Raw genomic sequence first — 21,819 nt, forward strand, 5'->3', positions numbered from 1 at the left:
TGTTTCGCATCAAGGGACATCGAGGGACATGTTCAACCTTTGTATTTAACAAACATGCAACAATATAAGCTAAAATTTCGTTTTCGCGATAAGGGTCAACTCATTACTTTCTATTTACCAAATTTAAACCGAAATTGGTTCAAATATTATGTTACGCAATAAAGGACATCGAGGGACAAATTCAACATTAATATTTATCAAACTTTTAACCATATAGGCTAAAATCTCATTTTTGGGACAATGCTCATTCAAATAATTTCATTTTGCCGAATACAAAACCAAATAGGTTCACATATCATGTTTCGTATCAAGGGAGATCGAGGGACAAGTTCAACCTTTATCAAACTTCTAACCATATAAGGCTAAAATCTCATTTTTGCGACAAAGTGATTCCAATACTTTCATTTTTCCGAAAATAAAACCAAATAAGTTCACATATCATGTTTCGCATCAAGGAACATCGAGGGACAAGTTCACTGTTTATCAAACTTCTAACCACATAGGCTAACATTTCATTTTCGCGACAAGGGTCATTTCAATACTTTCATTTTACCGAATTTCAAACCAAATAGGTTCACATATCATGTTTCACATCAACGGACATCGAGGGACATGTTCAACCTTCATATTTATCAAACTTGTAACCATATAAGCTAAAATCTCGTTTTCGCAACAAGGGTCATTCCAATACTTTCATTTTACCGATTACAAAACCAAATAGGTTCACATATCACGTTTGCATCCAGGGACATCAAGGGACAAGTTCAAACTTCCCATTCATCGAACTTGTAGGCATATATACCAAAATCTTATTTTCGCGACAAGGGTCATTCCAATACTTTCATTTTACCGAATACAAAACCAAATAGGTTCACATATCACGTTTGCATCTAGGGACATCAAGGGACAAGTTCAAACTTCCCATTTATCGAACTTGTAGGCATATAGACCAAAATCTCATTTTCGAGACAAGGGTCATTCCAATACTTTCATTTTACCGAATACAAAACCAAATAGGTTCACATATCACGTTTGCATCTGGGACATCAAGGGACAAGTTCAAACTTCCCATTTATCGAACTTCTAGGCATATAGACCAAAATCTCATTTTCGCGACAAGGGTCATTCCAATACTTTCATTTTACCGAATACAAAACCAAATAGGTTCACATATCACGTTTGCATCTAGGGACATCAAGGGACAAGTTCAAACTTCCCATTTATCGAACTTCTAGGCATATAGACCAAAATCTCATTTTCGTGACAAAGGTCATTCCAATACTTTCATTTTACCGAATACAAAACCAAATAGGTTTACATATCATGTTTGCATCCAGGGACATCAAGGTACAAGTTCAAACTTCCCATTTATCAAACTTGTAGGCATATAGACCAAAAACTCATTTTCGCGACAAGGGTCATCTCATTACTTTCAGTTTACCGAATTTAAAACCAAATATTAAAACCAAATATCATGTTTCGCATCAAAGGACATCGAAGGACAAGTTCAACCTTCAAATTCATCAAACTTGTAACCATATAGGCCAAAATCTCTTTTTCGCGACAAAGGTCATTCCAATACTTGGATTTAACCGAATACAAAACCAAATAGGTTCACATCATGTTTTAAATCAAGGGACACGTTCAACCTTCCCATTTATCAAACTTGTAACCATAAAGGATAAAATCGCGTTTTCGCGACAACGGGTCATCCCAATACTTTATATTTGCCGAATTTACAACCAAATAGGTTCAAATATTATGTTACGCATCAAGGGACTTCTAGGGACAAGTTCAAACTTCCAATTTATCAAACATGTAACCATAAAAGCTAAAATCTCATTTTCGCGGCAAATAGAAGACATAAATCAATAAGATAAAAAGAAAAAACAACAAAGTTATAAACCCAAAAGACAATCGATAAAAAATAAAAATAATAAACATACGAAAGAGATTATATTTTGACGACAAAATTCAATATCTCGAAAACTAAATAACAAATGGTAAAAGATGAATAAAGAGATGTTGCGGTGATTAAAGAAATTAAATTTACAAGAGTGACACGACTAACCTTGAGAAGACCATATTGAATGATTGATCCATCAATCAAGAAGCTTCGTATTTCTTCCCATTTGTTGCATTGTCTTCCTACATTGTTTGATCCAGACGATAAATAGGAAAGCCAAGAAAATACTTTGCTGCAGAGGCATCCGTCCCATTTTTTACACATCCTTACTACATCAGTAATTATTAACGACAGATGATGTTCAGATTTCAAAAAATGCAAAAATAATGTATGTATTAAATAGTAACAAGAGAGTCACTAACATTCAAGGACTTCACGTTACATTAGACATATTTCGTTAGTTGAAAAAAAAACACAACGTGTTCACACAGAGGAGAAAATGATGTATACCTGGAGCGCAACACTTGCGCCACATTTTCTTCATGGTCGAAATATAATAACTGTGGAAAGATGATTATTCAACACCATTAAAAAATATCATTTATAAATCTAACATACTAATAATTGTAGGACATTGTATTCCTTTCAGATACAAGGAGTTAAAAACCATAGCAGGAAAGAATTGGAAAGAACAAAAATTCTATACTAAGCAGTCAAAAAGAAAAAAGGGAAGAGAGGCACATTAGCATTCTTACCTAAAAACTGCAGCAATCATTGTAGCATCCAAACTTGAAAGATCCAAGTCTAACTCTTGACTATCAAATTCAAAGGCCTACAGGCAAGCTGAAATATTTAACCGCTATCAATCGATTTTCGAAACAAGGGTCATTAAGGCACATTCTTATGCTTTCAATTTACCGAATTTAAAACCAACTAGCCTTAAATATCAAGTTTCGTATCAACTGACAAGTTCAACCTTCGTTATTAAATTTCAAAACAAGGGCCATAAAGGCGCATTGTCATACTTCCAAATTACCGAATTTAGAATTAACTATGCTTAAAAATCAAGTTTCACATCAACTGACATAGAGGGACAAGTTCAACCTTCCCATTTATCAAACTTATAATAAAGTTTCCAATTTTCGCGTCAAGGGTCATCAAGTAAGAAGGAATACATGCACATACACATGTTGCAAGGAAGAAGGAATAGCATTTACAATGGTAATATGGTATGGAAAGTGCATTTTTTTTTAAATGTTAAAACAAAAAAGGGTACATGTGGGAAAGCTTGTAATCGAAGGTAAATAATTTAAATGATTTTGATAAAGAATTAAGGTACACTAATTCAATATAAAGTTTCACAGGAGTGAGTGATCATGAAAACAATGAGGTAACCTTCTTGGTGAAACATTAAGAATAACATGTAAGAAGAAGTTATTTTTAAATGTCGTATGATTCCCCTACAAAAAAATTGTCATATGAAGACATCGATGTTAAAAAACTCATTTCAGTTTAACTTTGTGGTAGTAAAAAAACTCATTTCAGTTTAACTTTGTGGTAATAAAAAGAAGACGGTAATCAAAATTTCAGTAGTTTAGAATTAGATGGAGACAAAGTTTATTTTGTATGTCATATTAGGTTGAGATAAGACTTCGTTATTGTTGTATTTGATGGCCTTGGCCTAATCTGATCAGAGAAACAAAATTTCATAGTTCAGAGAAAAGTCAAACAAAGATCAATAGAAAAGATAGAAATACCTGATCGGCAAACAGACTCTCTTTTTTATTTGTCTTGAATAATTCCAATTCAAACTCTTCCTGCAAATGATGCATATTAATAATTAATATTGCAGGAAAAAAGTGAAAACTGAACATATCATGTCATATTTTATAATGTTAGATCCTCTCTGATTGAAGAAATTAATAAAATAGCTTGTCAGAAAATATAATTTATCGGTATAGAATGATTATACATGTTTTTTTGCATTGAAAAGGTTCAATCAAGAAAATTTATTATATCCACAAACCACAAGTTGTCAGTGACGAAGCAGACAAACCTTGTTGATCAGCCCATCATCAATCACTGCACTGCTGATCTTTTTAAAGAGCTCATAAAGAGCTTCAATTTCACTTACACTAACTGCATGCACAAGCAAAACAAATATCTATCATCATCCCTATCTATGTGTATTTATTTCAAATAGTAGTATGAGAGGTAATTGAATCCACAACTAAAAAAAAAGAGCATAATATCGTCCACATGCTTTCAAAATCAAAAGGTAATGACATAATATACAAGATATAAGAAGCACATATTCAAATCAGAATTCATTTTTATAAGAACAAAAGTAACAATAACTGCATTATATTCATAAAGTTAGGTCGATGCATACACACCGTCTCCCTCGCAAGAATTTCAGGATCTTCGAGTCCTGTTGTCTGCTTATACAAGTCAATGTCACAACATTGCAATAGAGGAGCAAATAAATGCTTAATTCCCTCTATGCACTGCAACATGATATCTCTTGTACCTCAAAATCAAAATCCTCCATAACTGTTCCAGAAAACAAATCAATTAGATATTCAATTTAGTTAGTTCCTCATAAGGTCATCTTTAGTAGGAAATTAGCAACTAAACCTTTTAACCATTTCCAATTTCAGTTGGCCAACTCCCAAATGCTAAGATCTGCAAAATTCGAAGGCACCATCAACAAAAGAGTCTAGTTGAGTCTAGTTATAGAACTGAAGTAAAATATCAATCACAATCTACTAAAGAAACAAAAAACGTAAAATAATCAAAACGGAAATACAAATGAACAAATGCCATGCTCTAATCAGGATCAGAACTTAACTGCAATTTACTGACTGCATGTTTGAATTCGCAGTTAATTCGACAAAAACTAAACCTTGGAGCTTCGACAAAATCACAGTGCCACTATGATTTTGTCAAACCTACCGTGATTCCAAACATACTACATCAAACTAACAGCACTCAAAACTCAAACAATACAAATTATGTATCGCTTTATTCCCATCAACGATTCCTAAGTTTGACCAAATTCATAACAAAAACTTAATACAACAAACAGACAACCCTACTTAATTACTCCTTGTAGTGAAGTAGTTTAACCAATTAACAAAAAATTCGACGATACCTAATTATTCATATAACCACAACAAACAATTCAATCTCTCTCTAGCACCTAAGATCCATGATCAAACATTCAGCATCACATAGAAAACATCTCAGAATCGCGTTAAAACCATTGAAATATAATCAATTCAATACCCCAATATTCAAAAGATTCAAACTTTGAAAACATTGAAGGTTGTTAGATTCTGAATTCAACCCAATTCACATACCAATCCACATGCACAGAAAATTCATCGATCTATCCAAAACAGACATAAATAAACACGAATAAACAAAAAAGACATGAAATTTAAGCAAAATTCAACAAGTATTCATATAATATCAAGTATTCAAATATTTCTGCTAAAACCGAATTTTCGCGTCAACCTTTACATTTGCTGCAATACTCCAACGTCTCTTCAAAGCCTTTAGCGCCACACAGCAAGTATTCATAAAAAGAGCAGTATAATTTGAAACTTCCATTTGAAAATCAAAAAACGAGAAATACCTGAGGCAAATTAGTTTTGTCGCACTCAGCTGTGAGAACATCCATCTCCACTTCGCCTTGAGAGCTTCCGTCTGTAGTTTCGGTTTTAGCACTGTCCTTTAAAACGGATTCATTATCCAATAAGGCGGATGGTAGCAGTTCAATACAATGTTGGCTGTCATAATATGCTAAGGCTTCTGATTCTTGAGGTTCAATTTCAAAACCTGATGAGGCATTAAACTCCATAGAGATTGCATGTTGCTCATCATTTTTTTCCACATAATGATTCTGAACTTCTCTCTGTGAATCAATATGATTTTTGGGTTCAATACTTGACCTCACTGCTGGTGGAGGTGAGAGTTCCGGAGAAGTTACAGGGACTTGTGGTACTGCAAAATCAGTCCTCATAGATTCTGTCCTATTAAAGCCAGAGTTTGACGGAGCACTGACCTTCATGTTTTGATGACTTCATGAGGCTTGTTATCCCAACTTTTTTTCCAAGTATTTACCTTCTTCGGCTCCTCTAATATCACGCCTGAAGCCATGATCCATTGGCACCATTGTAATCCTTGACTTTTCTTTCATACCTTTCATCAGGAACTATCTTGTGCTTAAAAATACGAGCTTCATAACTCACATTTTCTAAATAGTACCAATTTTTCTTAGATTTCGGTAGTACTGGATTTATTTGAGAATTTGGAATCTTCCTACTCTCTTGTCCATTTGAAGTTTTCTTTGATGGCTCGCGCAGTTCTAGTAATATTCGGGGTTTCTTCCCATTATTTGATCGTGGACATAGTATTGGGGCCACAACAGAAATAGTTGATTTCAACCTTTGATGTGGTAAGCTCTTTTTATCAGCATAGTCTTCCATTGTTTGATTTGGTAAGTGCCACTCATCAGCATAATGCTCCTCCCTTTGACGAGGCAAGTGCCTGTCATCAGCATACCATGGCAAGTGCCTCTCATCGGCATAGTGTTTCTCCCTTTGACAGGGTAAGTGCCGCTCAACGGCATAATGCTTCTCCCTTTGACAAGGCGAGTGCCTCTCATCGGCATATTGCTTGTACTTGGTGGATCTTGACCATGTGGCTGCTATAGAAATAGATTATACATAAGTGATTATATGGTATAAGCAGCAAATAAGCTATTTATGGAAACAAGGCCTAAGTCTCTCTGAGAGAATTACAACCAAATACAGTCATGTTATATGTTATAGCAATACATTAAAAAACCGTAATTTCAAAATCCTACTTGGATCGGCTGATTTGAGCTTATCTACTGACATGAGTTTTGTAAGTCTTTGGAAAACTTGTAAACACAGCTTATCAAATAAGTACTAACATTGTCCATTAGCAATTTTTAGCTTATTTTCACCAGTTTACCGAAATAGCTTATGAAAACAACTAATAGCTTATATGAAAAATAGTTTAACTTTATTTTATATTTTCCTATAGATATAGCTTATACATAAGCGCTTATCATGATATAAGCAGCAAATAAGCTTTTTATCCAAACAGGGCCTACACCTCTCTATATATGTGAGAGAATTACAACCAAATACGCTCATGTTATAGCATCATCATCACTTAAAAGGAAGAATACAAACAATTTTCAAACACAAATATTCTCATAAACAAAACTCGACACATTACATCATACATATCAGAACTTAAACTATACACTATCTTCATTTTTAAAACAAAACCCTTGTATTATCTCCCTAATTACTGTCGTGCCTATTTCAAAGACAATCAGGTTAGATAAGTATCATTCAATACTAATTAGCATTAACCTTATCGAATTTAGATGAACTAGAATATGAAGCATTTAAAACTTCAGTCAACGCCTACGCAGATCATAAAACCTATTAACCAGGTCAGATTAATTATGGGTCAAGAATCTCAGAAAACCTGTCAACGGATAGGTATGGTGGGGGAAATCATAAAAATGGGAGCACACCCACACAAATTATAAACTCCCCTAGAATTAACTAACAAACAAAGGAAAAGATCTTCAAGGGACCATGCATCTTTGTGTTGAAATACTAGTCAGACACATCTCAGTGTTCAACACCGACATGACACCAACAGATATATATTATGTAATGCCAGTGTCATACCAGTGTATAGTTTAAGTTCTGATATGTATTATGTAATGACATTAGTGTCATTACATATTAGTGTCATTACAAATACATATTAGTGTCATGCCAGTGTTTGTACTTCGTGGGTCTTGACCAGTTGGCTGCTTTAGAAATAGATTATACATAACTGATTATATGGTATAAGCAGCAAATAAGCTATTTATGGAAACAAGGCCTGAGTCTCTCTGAAAGAATTAGTTATAAGAAAATTTTAGACATGGCACTCAACTACCAACATATAAGAAATTTTAGACATAGCACTCAGCTACCTACAAAGTGTGTATTTTCTGTCACGGAAAAAAGTAACAACACTGATTTAACTTTTACTAAAGTATAGATGTTTAATTGTTGTTAGCAAAAGGTGATCAAATCTAACATCTAAATCACATATTAGCCAGAAGTGATTAAAAGCTTTTGTATTAAGCTGCAAAATTTAGACTACATAACAAAAATAACACCAGTTCAAATTCATTACAGACCAAAGCAATTTTACAAAATCAAGTTTATTCTGAAAAACATTTGCCAAACAGTCACCCAAACATACACAAAGCAGGCCAGCTCATTAATCTTTATTTTCTTTCTGTTCAATTTACACACACCATTTTCCCATTTACCCTGCACCTGAAGCAAGCATTGATTGACAGCCATGCAACTTCACTAACTACACCATGGATATTGAGATATAGATAGAAAGAGAACCTCAGTGAAAGGAAGATCAGACACAGCACACATTTCTCCTTGGCATTATAAGGATATTTAGGTTGATCTAGTTAAACTTTATATTGAATTACTTAATCTTCTGAACCCTACAAATCTCCCCAATATTGGAGGAGAGTCTCACTTAAGTGAGAATGAAGTTAACCCCCCTCCCCTCCATCTTCCTATCCCTCCAAAACAATAAACCAAAGAACAAAATTTAAAATAATTCCTTTCATCCCCTCTCTCCCCCATCCTATTCCCCACATATCCCCTAAAAAAATACTATGTAACGATCCATATTTGCTCATTGTGGATGATAACCTCACATTTTGCATAACTCATTACCGAATTATTCTTTAATCAGCCCCAACTTTCAATGATTGTCCCGTCTAAGTAAATGAAAAGCGACAACTATACAGCTAATATGCATTAAGGATCACATCCCAAAAAGCCTAATATTCTATTAGAACTTAGAATGTAGATCCTCGTTACCTAAACAAATTAATATAAATGTAGTCGTGACGGTGTCCTATGTTTTTTTACATTAGCGGTGTTGACCATTCATCATGTTTGCACAATGTAAGACATACCATTATAATGGGCGTACATGTAAAACAACAATAACAAGACGGTATGTTTTGAAATGAAGATATTTGATTGATCCTAAAGTAAGTAGTACCTATGATTAAAAATAGACAAAAAAGTTAAAACAAGAACATTACTAATCATTAATCATTGCGGTATCTTTCATAGACATCTTTGACCATTTTCAAGACGGTATCAGCCCTCTCAGCAATATTAGGCAGTTTATAATTTTGAGCGACGTAAACTCCGGCAAATAAGCTATTTATGGAAACAAGGCCTAAGTCTCTTTAAGAGAATTACTACCAAATACAATCATATCATGTTATATGTTATAACAATACATTAAAATACCCTAATTTCAAAATCAAAATCAACATTAACCTCATGAACCATAACACACGAAATCGAAGTCAAAAACAAAAATCAAAGAAACATACTTGAATTCCAGTAGAATTCCGTGAAAATCCAAGGACTTCATACGCGTCTAGCAGGTGTCACGTCTTTCTTCTCCAACTTCGACCATCCTAAAACGACTTTGTATTTGTGGGTCTTGACCATGTGGCTGCTATAGAAATAGATAATACATAAGTGATTATATGCTATAAGCAGTAAATAAACTAAAACCACACACTATCAAAATCGAAATTAACATTAATCGACGTTAATCAAAATCAAAGTCAAAAACAATTTCAGAAAAACCAATTTCAAAATCAACATTAATCAACATTAATCAAAATCAAAGTCAAAAACGAAAATCAAACCAATTTCCGGTATAATTCCGTGCAACGCCAAGGACTTCATACGGTTCTCGCTAGCACCACCTCACGCTATCTCATTCGCACCTTCTTCCTTCGTGTTTCCGTCGGCAGCACCGTCGTCTTCTCCTGGCCACAAAACCTCGCCTGTGACAGCGCATACTTCTTCTCCACCGCCACCGATTACATGTGCTCGTGACGGCGTCGGCTTCGCTTCGTTCTTCTCCGATTTCAATCGTTTTGAAAACGGCGTCGTTTCTGAACCCCTCCGCTTCCACCACCACCACCACGAAAAAAACTCTCCGCCTTTTCCACCTCACGCTATCTCATTCGAACCACCGTAATCTGCTCCTTACGGTCTCCATGGCCACAAAACCTCGCCCGTGACAGCGCATACTCCTTCTCCACCGCCACCGGCGCTTCGTTCTTCTCCGATTTCGACCGTTCGAAAACGACGTCGTAATACAAAACCGTAATTCTAATCGGAATCAAAACCGAAGAAAAAGAGTTGGTTGAAATTCAAGTTGAGAATTTGTGAATGTGAAATCGAAAATGAAGAGAGAGAGAGAGAGAGAGAGAGAGAGAGAGAGAGAAGAGAACGTGAGAGAACAGAAGAAATAACTTGAATTTTGAATTTTTATTTTGTTTTTATGGGTAAAATAAACTATAGTTTACTAGGTTGGTTAATTAGGGAGTTAGTAAGTGGTGTTTGGCCCATGTTATTTTTAACTTTTCTTTCTTCCCTTAAAAGGAGAACTAGGGTCAAATATTCTTTATAAAAAGGTCTTAAAAAAATAAGGACCTTAATTTTATAGAATAAAATAGAACAAAAAAGTAAATTTGAAAAAAGTTAATAACGTCGAATTTCAGCATTTGCTAAATCAATTATTTTCGAGTTAAATAAGGACCTTAAAGTTAAAAGTAGATTTTAAATAAAAAATAAGTTAGGTTAAAGGCTACCTTAGTTACTCCAAGTTACTCAATAAATAAGCTACATCAATTTAATTCATTCTACATAAATGTTTATGAGTATCTCCCTCGTAAATCTATATTCGTAGTTGATTATTCTATTTATTAAATCTATCATAATGCATAATATTGACATTGTTAGGTTGAATATCTTTTGTGGTGTTCCAATTAAAAAAAGTGTTAGCTTATGAAATGGAAAGTTAGCTTTCCGATAATCGAATAGTCCAGTCCGTATAAATGAAAAGTTTTTAAAGAAATATAAACATATTTTACAAGAAGTTAAAATAACTCAAGAGTGGTTTCGACATATATTTAAAACATGGCATTCATATTAAACCAAAGTTAATGTCAGTTGGCAATTGTCGAAAATTAAAGACATCGTCAAATTACAAACGAGAATTCCAAATAAAATGGATATTGTCATGTTACACATCTTCATGATAACCCCAAAACAAAAAAGCAAAATCTAATTTAGTAAAAGCTAAAGGCCTAAATAGGGTGGGTGTAACACCCCAAATTTTATTTACCTAATTTAATAGAGTTAACCAAATAGTGTCTTGATTTATTATTGTAACAACGAGGCATTTTATGTGGAAATAATATGTCGTTGTGGAGAAAACAAGGTGTTTAATAATTATTGATATTGTGTGTGAAATAAAATAAATGAGGGGAGGAATAATATAATAAATAGTAGTGTTGAGAGGTGAAAATAGAAGTAATAAAATAAGTGGGGGAGATGAAAGTAAAATTAGGTTAAGAGGAGGCGAGAAAACAATGACAGGTGGATTAGCCCAATTCCCTAGTATAAATAACATAAAATAAAGTCATAAACATTATTGTTGCTGCACTTGAGAAAGAGGAGAGGAGAGGAGGCAAACCCTAGCTCAGGAGTGTTGAACCAAAAGCGGTGTTTTTCAGAAAATTCGAGGTAAGGGGGAGAATCTTTCATCTTTAGGTTTCTTTTAATTTTAAAAGGAGAGAAAAGGAGTTCTTAAATCCTTCAATTCTATGGTGTCTTGTTGTTCCCAAAATTAGGGTTGTGGTGATGTAAATCCCAAACTTTGTTCTATGTAGAAAAGTAGACATCCTGGAGATATCGTAAAAGAAAAAAAAAATTAATGATATAGGTAATGGATTAAAAAGGTAGAAACAATGAATATGAGTGTGTGTAGTCTATTGCGAGAACTCAACTTTTCGAATATCAAACTGCCATAGACCAGTTTTTGGCTTAGCCTTAGAGATGCCAGATAACCACATCATTTGTAGGACATGCGGTTTAAGAAAATAAATAAAAATAGATGATCTTTTAATTTTTTTATTTGAAACCGGTGGTTCCTTAACTTGAAGGGTAAATTAGGTGGTAAAATAGATGATTAATTATAGAAGATGAGGGATAGTAGATTATAGAAGGTGAGATCAGCATAATCATCTACAATATTCATGAACTTATCAACGGTCTTAGGAGTAACAATAATATCAATTGTAGCCAAATTAGAGATTCAATAACAAAAGAAAAAAAAAAGAGATGGTTAGAAACGAAGCATAAATATAAACAAAAACAAAACTAAAACAAAAAAATTAATAATACTAATTACGATGGAAGATAAATTGAGAGAATATTATCTTTAAACAATTACATAATTAATTGTTAGTTATAGTGCCCCAAAAAATAGGCTGAATCAATAGTAGTCGGCAAGGAATGTAGAGAGATAACAACAACCTCGGTCTATGTTGAAACTCAAAAATCTGAATGTGAGATTGAAACGACTGATCTACAGCCCGTGCAAAACTCACACTTAGAGTAGTAACGAGTTAAAATGAACGAAGAATAGAGTATGATCGATCAAGATAATTGATGATGCTAAGAAAAGTGTTAAGATGAATGTAATTGATAATAGGAAGATGGGATCTTAAGATTTAAGAAGCCTTGGTTATAATAGTGGGAGACATTATAAGTGGAGATAATTGTGAAATAAAACTTTAAACTAGGAATGAAGATTCAGTATGGATAATAGAATAAAGTACGCCATAAATGAGAGTAACTAATTTTGAGTATAGGAATTAATGATGATGCAGAATAATGATGAAACAATATGTATATATACAACGATGAAAATAGTGAGATAGCACTACCATATGACGTTGATTAATGACGAAATGATGATGTTGTATAATGATGATTAATGATGACGTAATTGATGAACCTGATAGATGAATTCTGTTGTATTTGTGAGCTATTTGATGATGTGCTAATATGTGGTATTTAGAGAGTCTTTCTTCATGCATCATATCATCTTTAAGACCATGTTGAATGACGAAGGATGTATGTATGTTCAGTAACACAACTCTGACATACAAATGTTGATTAGGATGTATGTATGTTCAGTAACACAACTCTGACATACAAATGTTGATTAGAAACCGGTACCGGCATGCATATAGGTCTAGGGGTGAGTTGCATCTTCTCATATACATGTTAGTATGTTGATCCTGATGTTGATGTGAATGCTATGTGTACTCATGTGGGTAGTGAAGGGTAGTTAATTTTCGTTGTTTCCTTACTCCTATGATGAATCTATGATTAAATTCATGTTCTCTTTTTTTTTTTGCTATAATAATGTGTTTGATTTTCGTTTCTGAATTATGAGGTTTTGATGATTGGAATATGGTTGTGTTTATATAGTTAGGTTTATTATTATAACCTTGAGAACTTCTATTTTTTTTTAATTATTGAGTCAATTCCAATTGTTATTATTTTTAACGGCTGTATTATTTTCTATTGCCATATTTCAATTCAAATTGTTTTCATTCCTTGTTGCTGCTATTAACAAGAGCTTTTCTGGCATTTTAAATTGAAATTAAGCTTCCACTTATAGAAATTAAGTTTGTGTCTTTCCAATCCCTTATATTAGTTGAGTACACACACTGCCGTAGCTAATTTATCTTTTATATTCAGCACAAGTAATAAATGATTGACAAATTGATAGATGTTGATATATATATGGTTTCATATCCCTTCAAAAATAAAATATATGAATTTGGATATAGATTTTTATCATTGCAGATAACTGAATTTGAGTACCTACAGCATTGAACTTTTGCTTCCTTGAATTATAATAAAGTTTTTTTTTTCTAGTTGTTAAGTGGAATGGAAACATACTGTTTTGGATATTCATTTGTTTTCAGTTATTTCATTTTATTTTTGAGAAGAAAATGTACAATAAGAATTAGAATAACAATGAGTTATTAAAGATGTGTAATTGATTAATTATTTGACTAAGTATAATTTGTGAGTTATATGTAAAGATGTGTAAATAGTTATGTATAAAATGATGAGAAATTATGATGATGCTTGTAAATGATGATGATTGCATGTGATTTATATCTTTATGTTATCCACGAGTTCTAATTATACCTTATGAAATGTATTCTCACCCTTCTTATTGTTGTATGTTGTGATGTCTGTACTCGTGGGGTACAGACACTCAGGCGAGGAGCTCTAGCTGCGGGACGCTTCAAAGGTGGTGACGGAAGTCCTCCTCCGTCATTATTTTTATTAGTGATAATTATGTAGTCGAAAAACACGTGCTCTGATCTGTAACACTAGGGTCGGGGGTTTATTATTCGAACTATGTTTCTGAAATTTTAAGTCTTTGGAGTTGTGTTTCTTTTACCATGATGTCGAGAATTTAAATCGTTTTATTATGATGGTTGAACATTTCCGCTGCCGAATTATGATTAATATTATATGAAACCTTTGAATTAAGATTATTTTTTATGAGATGGTATAATGACGATTCTGCGTAACACCTAATTTAGAATTTTTATAATTTTATTTACTAGTTCAAAGTTGGGGTTTTTAGGGTGTTACAGTGGGCATGATTCGGTTAACCATCAAAACCGAACCGAACCGAACCAAATTGCTGAAATGGTTCGGAAAAACTGAACTGAACCGTTTATAGTTTGGAAGTAACCAAACTGAACCAAAGTTATGGTTCGGTTAACCATTTGCTTACCTATTAACCAAACCGAACTGAACCAAAACAAATATTTTCTTATCCAATGAATAAAACCACTTTTATTAAAAAAAAATAACAAATTAAAATTAAAAGCTAATATAGTTTATTTCTTCAAAACAACTTATCTTATTCAAAACAACTTATTACGATCTCTTTTTCAAAAAAAACAGCTTTTTTATGCAAAACTTCTTATTTTAAAAAACAGCTTATTCAAAACAGCTTATTTTAAAACAACTTATTTTATGCAAAACAACTTATTTTAAAAAACAACTTATTTTTGCGAAACAACTTATTTTAAAAAACAGCTTATTCAAAAAAGCTTATTTTATGAAAAGCAGCTTATTACGATCTCTTTAAAAACAGTTTATTCAAAACAGCTTATTTTATGCAAAACAACTTATTTTAAAATACAACTTATTCGAAACAACTTATTTTAAAACAGCTTATTTTAATCAGTAAAACGACTTATATGTTTAAATCTAAACAAGTATACTCATATATAAAGTATTGGTTAATTTTTTCCTAGCATTTTTCATGTTTATTATCAGTAAAACTTGCTGGTCCCCGTGGTTGTCAACTTTCTAATGAGTTCACTTAGCCAAAATTGTCACTTGCTATTTCCGGTCAATTTGCATAGGTAGAAGTTTTGGGGATCAAAGCAAATACAAGCTTGTGTGATAAGCTTAGAGTACACTTTGCTCTCAACTTATTTTAAAACATTCACCTCCTTTCCCTGATATAACTATATATTGCATTTTATCCTATTTTAACTTGAATGAACCTTCTGTCCATATTTTCTTTTCTCCACAACTTTCAGTGTCACTGTCACTTAATTTTGGATATTTTATTACTGTATTGAGGTTTTTATTTTAGCAACAAAATGAAGTTTTAATATTTCATTCGTCGGTTTTGGAACTTTGTACATAATATTTGTTTGTCTTTTATCGTCTTATAATCGACAATGAGGATCCAAAACATATATCAATGATCTTTAAAAGCATAAATCGATAAAAATGTGTCTTGGTGGAGGGTGTAATTTAAGCTGTTTTGAATAAGTTGTTTTGATAATAAGCTGGTTTGAATAAGTTATTTTTTAAAATAAGTTGTTTTGAATAAGCAGTTTTTTAAAATAAGTTGTTTTGCATAAAATAAGCTGTTTTTACAATACGCTGTTTTGAATAAGTTTTTTTTTTAAATAAGTTGTTTTCATAAACAAGTTGTTTGAATAAACTGTTTTTTAAATAAGTTGTTTTGCATAAAATAAGCTTTTTTAAAATAAGTTGTTTTGAATAAGCTGTTTTTAAAACAGATATGATTAATGGTTCAGTTTGGTTCGGTTCAGATAATTGTGGTTACTAACGGTTCAGTTCGGTTAATGATTTATTATCAAAATAATAGTTCGGTTCGAGAATTGGTTAAATGGTTCAGTTAGTTTTGATACGGTTCGGTTTTGTTAACCAGTTCGAATTGGTTTTTGGTTATTTTTGCCCACCCCCTAGGCCTAAAGTTGGAGGTTATTCTTTAGTCTTTTGTAGGCTGTTTCAGCATGCTGCAGTTTTAAGTCAATGAAGGACTCAGTTTTGACCATTCCTGCAATGTCAGCTTCAAGTTTGGCAGCGTTCTCATAATGTTGAAGAGCTGACTGAGGATGGCTACAGACTCTGGAGTCTTAATGAGGATGTCTAGCAAACCTTTCATTTCATAGCATGCGCCTGCATCTTGTCGAAGCGTTTGGAATAAATCCATATTTAAAACCTTTTCTTGAAGCATCAGCTCAAATGTCTATGAGTATCTCCCTCGTGAATCTCTCTTGGTAGTTGATTATTCTATTTGTTAAATCTATAATCGGGTTGTCTAACATGTGCAACATCGCACATGTTAAAACAACTAAAAGTAGTAAGTTTTTATTGAAAACTAATAATTATTTATTAAAAAACTATATATATAATATAAAATGTACAAGTTTCAATGTAAGTAAATTTACTATTTAAAATTTCTTAACATATGCAAATTTGCAAGAAAAACTCATCTATAATAATTATAACGCATAATATTGACATTGTTAGGTTGAATATCTTTTGTGGTGTTCCAATTAAAAGAAGTGTGTTTCAGCTAGACGTAAAAAAGGCATTCTTGTGTGGGGAGTTGAATGAGGAAGTTTTTGTTGATCAACCACAAGGTTATGTGAAAAAATGGATGATAGGTTGAAGGTGTATAAATTAAAAAGGGGTTTGTATGGCGTTAAACAAGCACCACAAGTATGGTACAACTATTAATCCTCAACAGGGACGTCAAATAATCCATGATTCATAACCGTTAAACAAAAACCATTAATCAACTAGTTAGAACGATTTGTCCTATCACATTTCTCACTTGCATCCATGATGTCGTTGAAATCACCAAAAATGCACCAAGGGTGAGTAGACGATTGGGACAACTACCGAAGGAAGTCCCAAGCAGCCTGTCATCCTACCCATAAGGATGATTGTTTAAATAATCTACAATCTGACGTCTTTTAGTAAAAGAGCCCCAATAAAAATCTAAACCACCACCTCTGCCAACATAATCAACACAAAAACAAGAATCAAAACCAAGAATGTAGCGAAATTCCTTATTTTTATTTTGGTGAATAAGTATCTCACTTAAGAAAAGGATATACGGCAGACGAGGTATTTAAGATTAGAAACTACACTCGGGTTACCCAATCCGCGACATTCTAACTAATGACACTAATCCCCTTAAAGAAGAAAAACCATATTCCTAAAACGGAGAATCCAAGCAAAACCTTGTCTTGCTTACTTTCCAAAACGCAAGTAAGACCCCGTTGTTATCTAACTTAACTTCCAATGGTATTTGTAGCAAATATGAAACCAACAATCACATGATATTACTCAAGGTCTTTAAAACCGTGAGAATAACACAAAGGTATCAAAGTTTTATGAAACGATGGAATAAAGGAAGCACATGGAATAACTCACGAACGAGTGATGGGTGAACAAGGATTTACAATCAAATGATAACACACACTCACAAGGGAGGCAGTAACTCGTAACCCTAGGAGAGAAATCGCATATGATTACTTACTTATATATTTATTTTCTTCTTGTAAGAAAATCATAGGGAACTCTGAGTCAATGTTGTTATTGCTTTATATTTAAGATTTACTAAGATGTGTGATATTTTAATCAACAAGATTTAGAGATGCATTTTAGAAATTTAGGTTTCTTCTTACCTTGGCCCATGACCTTCAAACAAAGATTATAAGCATAAAAAAAAAATACTAAATTTCCATGTGCTTAAGGAGGTAAAACACAAAGGCATCCACAACTTATAGCAACACAAACAAAATACTCTCTCTTAAAAGCAACTAATTAACTTACTTGGCCACCTTGGCTAGTAATTTTTTTAAACAAGAAAATAAAAAAGATTATTAATAACGGTGAGAGTAATAATCATTTTCCATGTTTTCTGCGATTTCCACCACCTCTTCGACCACAAACGCCACATTAGATTGCCGATTATTTGGGTCCAAACAGGACTTGCGAACTTCTCCTTGATTTCCAGTCAAAACACTCAATTGGCTAACCTTAACAAAAGCATTAGCAAATTTATTGAAAAACTCATTCTAGTTAGAAGCAAAGAGGTTCACAATCTCCTTAGTCTTAGGATGACTTGCTAGGTCTTGATCAGATGTAAACACACCCTGGTGATTCAAGAGATTAATATAGTACATGTTATCGAATTTCGTTGGTGTTCTAATATCCAAGTTAATTGTGTTCAGTGATTGATCATTCGGACATGTCGCTTCGAGTTGTTTCTTGAAATTTGGGTCTATTGGTGGGTTTGTATCAATGGTTCGATTGAATAGTGTAGGACAATGGGATCGACCAAAAGTGTGCGCCCCAGAAAGAGCAACTAAATATGTGGCATCAAATTTTCTGGATTGAAAAAGTCTTAATTGTTCATCCGTTCTTTCAAATGGTACTGGAAGATTGTCTGGTGCAGTTGCATTGAAGGTTAGGCTGTCTCTTCTTCCCAATGGTACATCAAAATCGGGGCCTCCAAGCTGTACAAATTCAAATAAACAAATGACATATTGTTAAGAAAATGTGAAATAATGCTAGGAATACGTAGAGGAAAATGTTAATAATTACACTCATCAGAGAGTTATAAACAACCGTGATCAAATAACACATTGAAAATTGTAGTTGATCACATTTAACATATTCAAATGCCAGTAAAAATTTAATCTCATGTTGTACAACAATATTTTTATTTATATTCTCTTATGAATAGAGTAGTTGCTATAGCTAGGATATTACTGTTAGTATTTTCTATTATAAATAAAATAAAATAAAAACATTAATATTTTCTTCTTTATCAGAATTCGAACTCGGATCCTTTGACTATTCCAACTCCTTCAACATAAACTACTTGAGCTAACCAATACCAGTGCTACGAAAGATGTTTTATATATGTTTAAACGCATTATCTTTATCTTTTAAATAGGAATCACATTTTTACCTCTTATTTTATCATAAGGAAAAAATTGATGTGATGATGATGCACAAGTCTAAGATAAGGATGATCTTAGGACTAAAAGAGCGGAATTTACATTTAGATCCTTTGAAGAGACTAGTAGAGCTCGGATATGAACAGAGACGATAAGAGAGATCAAAATTGAAGAAAGTAAAAATTAAAATGACTAACTTCAAGTATTTGGTCTATTGATAAAAAAAAAAAAATAGATGCAGAACCCGAAGGTTTCGTGTACAAATGCTCCTAGTGTCCTTAAAATGAGGCAAACGAAAATAGTTTTTCTAGTGTTCTTTAAATTCTAAAGTTTTCTCAATAAATGAAAATTACCTGACGAACAGCTTCTCGTGCCGCGAGGACGAGTATGTCCGCACACGAGACAACCCGTGGACACTGTCTACGAATTAGAGCACGGAGATTTTCAAGGGTTTGAATAGCCTCTTCCCTTAAGGCGAAGTTGGCAGGATGTTGTTTTTCGTCATCTTCTCCAACACCGTTCAACAAAATCGATCCATCACATCCCTGTTTCAATTCAAATCAACATTGAATATAGTAAATTATATGTAAATAAAGGTGTGTATAATATGAACCTCATAATTGTGTTAAGGATAGATTCTTACCATCTTTATTTTTTTAATATAAAACTAACTATTTTATAAAGATGGTAAAGGGTCCATTGTAGACTAATTTTTGAAAGTTTATACTTCATCCGTCTCAAAATAATTGTTTCTTTAACATTTTTTCTATATCTCAGGATAATTGTCACTTTAGAATATCAATGCAGTATTTATTATTTTATTTTTTTACTATTATACCCTTATTTATTGAATTTCATCCAACTTAACTACTTCACTAACTACAATTAATCATTTTCTTAAAATCATACACAAATCTAAAGATAAATATAGTATTTTCCTTGATTTTTTTTTACCTGGGAAAAGCAGTCATGGAAAAAGAGCCTGAGTATGCCAGGAGCTTGGCCACTATCTTTTTCAAACACATCTTCAAGATGGAACCTTACAATCCTTAGGACATGACAACCAATAGTAATTCCAATCTAGTCCCCTCACAATGGGAGGCCTTGATAATCTCTTAGAGGAAACAAAGACTAACGAAGCTAATAGAAAAGAAATAAAAAACAATGAAGAAGATCTACATGTACTACTACTAACCCTTACCATTTTTGGTTTACTAATTGGTTGAGATCAGCACAAAACTTGCATGATATTTATAGATGGATATTGAGGGCTAGTGGTCTCTTTGCACAATATGGAGCACATGCATTTGAGATTTGGAACAACCAACAAAGAGACAGGATAAGATGTTACAAAGTAACTCAAAAATCAATAATATAAGTGTAGTTTGCGTTAATTATATTATTCTGGAATGCACAAGTTGAAGGACCTTTTCTTAAAATATCATTGAGAACACAATGTCACCACGAGGCTTCCATAACGTGCATGTATACACATACATTAATCGATGATATACTCTTATATTTAAACATCCAAAAATTGTGTAACCAAAATAATTTAATCCTAAAATTTCATACATTCATTCAACACTTTTTTTTCCCTCTTTTCATTTCTATCATATCAACAGCATATCACATTTACAACATTGCTCTTTCTATTTCCTTCTCTCTCAGGGTATGTTTGGTTGTGAGAAGAAATTGAGAAGAGAGAAATAGGTGAGAGAGAATATGGTAAGAGAGAAAGATAAGAGAAATAGAGTAGATTTGAGGTGTTGTTTGGTTTAAGAGAGAGAGAAGAGAAATAGAAGAGAGAGAAGTGTTGATTATATTTAAAATTACTAAAATACCCTTTCATTAATAAAACTATCATTCTCACATTTTTATTTTACTTTAATTAATTTCAGTTAATTAATTAATCCAATGATTTTTTTATTTGGTAATCTAAAATATCAATTAATTAATTAAATTATTCAAACGCCTTTAGATAATTTATTTTGCTAAAAAAATTAATTAATAAAGAGTTAAATTAATATTTAGTTAACCACAACGGAAGATGTATACAATTATTTATGTGTGCTACTCTCCGTCTTTCAAAATAAAATGTGTGTTATTATCCTTTAAAAAAAATAAAACTATTCGGGTGTTACTGAAAGAAAAAAACCATACTTACCGTAAAAATAAAAAACCAAATTTATGTATGAAAAATGGAATATCACTATGATCACAAAAAAAAAAAAAAAAAAGGAATGTCACAACTGTACGTAGAAAAAAAAAGCGTAGTACAGCTATTTTACAAAATGTTCACAAAAAAAAAAAATAACTATTTTGCCAAATAAACAAAAATGAGGAAAGGGTGACAAGGGTATACAATGGAAAGTGAAAATAAAAGGACCTTTCTCCTGGATCTCTTCGCACATCAGCGAAGAAAGATAAAAGTGGTGGGTCCCACAATAATGTTTTTCTCTCTTCCTTATTTCTTGGCCTACCAAACAGGAGAAGTTTGATATCTCTCCAATTTCTCTCTCAGCAGTTTCTCTCTTCCTTATTTCTTTTCAACCAAACACAGTGTTAATGTTTTAAATGATTTTGAGTGTTTATCAATCTTTTTTCT

The 21,819-nt window shown here is 32.6% G+C and overlaps 1 protein-coding gene, 1 long non-coding RNA gene and 1 pseudogene across 4 annotated transcripts; 1 reads left to right on the top strand and 2 right to left on the bottom strand.

Annotated features, from left to right (window-relative positions):
• Window positions 1–1,898: 1,898 nt before the first annotated feature.
• LOC146937545 (calcineurin B-like protein 3) lies at window positions 1,899–10,320 on the bottom strand. Of its 3 annotated transcripts, none has more exons than XM_085751808.1 (10): window positions 9,717–10,320; window positions 9,393–9,520; window positions 5,547–6,617; window positions 4,544–4,591; window positions 4,299–4,459; window positions 3,963–4,045; window positions 3,664–3,723; window positions 2,662–2,738; window positions 2,417–2,466; window positions 1,899–2,235 (listed from the first exon to the last, which is right to left on the bottom strand). In XM_085751808.1, exons 5-10 carry the CDS (start codon window positions 4,420–4,422, stop codon window positions 1,955–1,957), a joined length of 675 nt encoding a protein of 224 aa, XP_085607934.1. In that variant the 5' UTR covers window positions 4,423–4,459; window positions 4,544–4,591; window positions 5,547–6,617; window positions 9,393–9,520; window positions 9,717–10,320; the 3' UTR covers window positions 1,899–1,954. The 3 variants fall into 3 exon arrangements, with proteins under 3 accessions (XP_085607934.1, XP_085607933.1, XP_085607935.1); XM_085751807.1 differs by having other exon boundaries at window positions 5,547–6,620; XM_085751809.1 differs by lacking the exon at window positions 2,417–2,466 and having other exon boundaries at window positions 2,081–2,235; window positions 5,547–6,620.
• A 1,206-nt stretch (window positions 10,321–11,526) lies between these two features.
• On the top strand, window positions 11,527–14,352 carry LOC146937546 (uncharacterized). Its single transcript, XR_015033289.1, has 2 exons — window positions 11,527–11,607; window positions 14,161–14,352. It is a non-coding gene; the product is annotated as an uncharacterized LOC146937546 (long non-coding RNA).
• Window positions 14,353–18,056: 3,704 nt separating this feature from the next.
• LOC146937547 (peroxidase 12-like) lies at window positions 18,057–20,797 on the bottom strand (annotated as a pseudogene).
• Between the last annotated feature and the right edge of the window lie 1,022 nt (window positions 20,798–21,819).

Source organism: Medicago sativa, chromosome 3 (assembly GCF_051527215.1).
Source record: "Medicago sativa cultivar Bolivia chromosome 3, Bolivia_mono, whole genome shotgun sequence".
Classification (NCBI taxonomy): domain Eukaryota; kingdom Viridiplantae; phylum Streptophyta; class Magnoliopsida; order Fabales; family Fabaceae; genus Medicago; species Medicago sativa.